A 1,395-nucleotide genomic window follows, 5' to 3' on the forward strand; every position below is an offset into this window, starting at 1 on the left:
ATAAAGTTGCATTCTTTACATTTAAAATATTAATATAACTATCTAATTGAGAATGTAATAAATATAATTTAGAATATTCATATTCAATTGAAGATAAATAATATCTTAATGAACAATCTCCATTATAGTTACACAATACTTTACAATGTATTACATGCTTATTAGGTAATATTATAATAAACAATGTCAATAGTATACTCATTATAATAATAATATTAATTGGATTAGTTATAGTCTTCTTGTTGAACAGCATCATTGAGTGTGAATCTATTAAATGTTCTAGTGTGATGTTTTTTTTTGAAATGCATGATTAATGTATAGTTGATTCCCAAGTGCTCATCATTATCATTACTACTGCCCTCGCCACACAGTACTGTGATTCAGGGAGCAGAGTGATGGTGGTTAAATAAATGTTGAGTGATGGTTTTCAAAGCCTTGGAGCACATGCGTTCAAACAAGTACAAACGAATGATTTTGGCGGGTTGTTGATAGAGTACAGTAACTATACTTAATTGGCAAAATTAAGCTTAATTGGGTTGTTAAAAACATCTGAAAAGAGAAATTACATCTTCATTAGAACAGTCACAGCCCTTGATAACCTCAACTGTAACAGAATAGATAGACCCTTCACATGACCACATTAGTGCACCCTTAATAATATTCAAAGTAATAGGGCGATCATGTTTGCACCATGATGACTAAATACAAGTGAACATTCAAGAATATAATAATATTTGAAAAAGAAATTCAACTGCCATGTAAGGAAGACAAGTTTCATCTGTATATCTTTGAATTGATGAATGTAATTACACATGTTCGTTCATGTGGTTGAATGATGTATATTTCAATTCTATCAACAATTCCTCCAATAATTTGACAAAAATTAAAAAAAAATGTCATCACTTCCATCTTTACATCAACAACAATTTGATAATGATGGCGATGATGATGATACATCAATGGATCAAAATAATGATGATGGTGATGATAATAATAATTCAACAACAACAATAACAACAACCACTACTACTAATAACAATAACAATGCAACACAAGAATCATCTACATTTTATTCCGATTATTTTTATTTACCATCTTGTAAACCCTATTATTATCAACATGAATATAATAATACTTTAAATAATAATATAAATACTACTTTAAATAATAATACTTTAAATAATGAAGATGATAAAAAATTAAATATAACAGTTCATAAATATTTAAATCAACGTTACTATATGAAAAATAATCAATATTATGAACAATTTTATAAAAATAAATATTTAAATGAATTAATAAAATTAACAATGGAATATTCAAACAAGTATAAAATTAAATCATGTCATCATCATGATATAAATGCAATGTCAATTAATTCTAATTATTTATTAA

General features: G+C 25.9%; 1 protein-coding gene across 1 annotated transcript in view; it reads left to right on the forward strand.

Annotated features, from left to right (window-relative positions):
- NAEGRDRAFT_76870 (uncharacterized protein) overlaps positions 1–101 on the forward strand; it is a gene marked incomplete at both ends in the record, with an annotated part of 2,550 nt that extends 2,449 nt beyond the window's left edge. The window contains one exon of the mRNA XM_002668173.1: positions 73–101. Within this exon, the coding sequence (XP_002668219.1) occupies positions 73–101 (29 nt within the window). The remainder of the gene's footprint in view (positions 1–72) is intronic.
- Between the last annotated feature and the right edge of the window lie 1,294 nt (positions 102–1,395).

This window comes from Naegleria gruberi, assembly GCF_000004985.1.
Source record: "Naegleria gruberi genomic scaffold NAEGRscaffold_538, whole genome shotgun sequence".
In the NCBI taxonomy this organism is placed as follows: Eukaryota; Heterolobosea; class Eutetramitea; order Acrasida; family Naegleriidae; genus Naegleria; species Naegleria gruberi.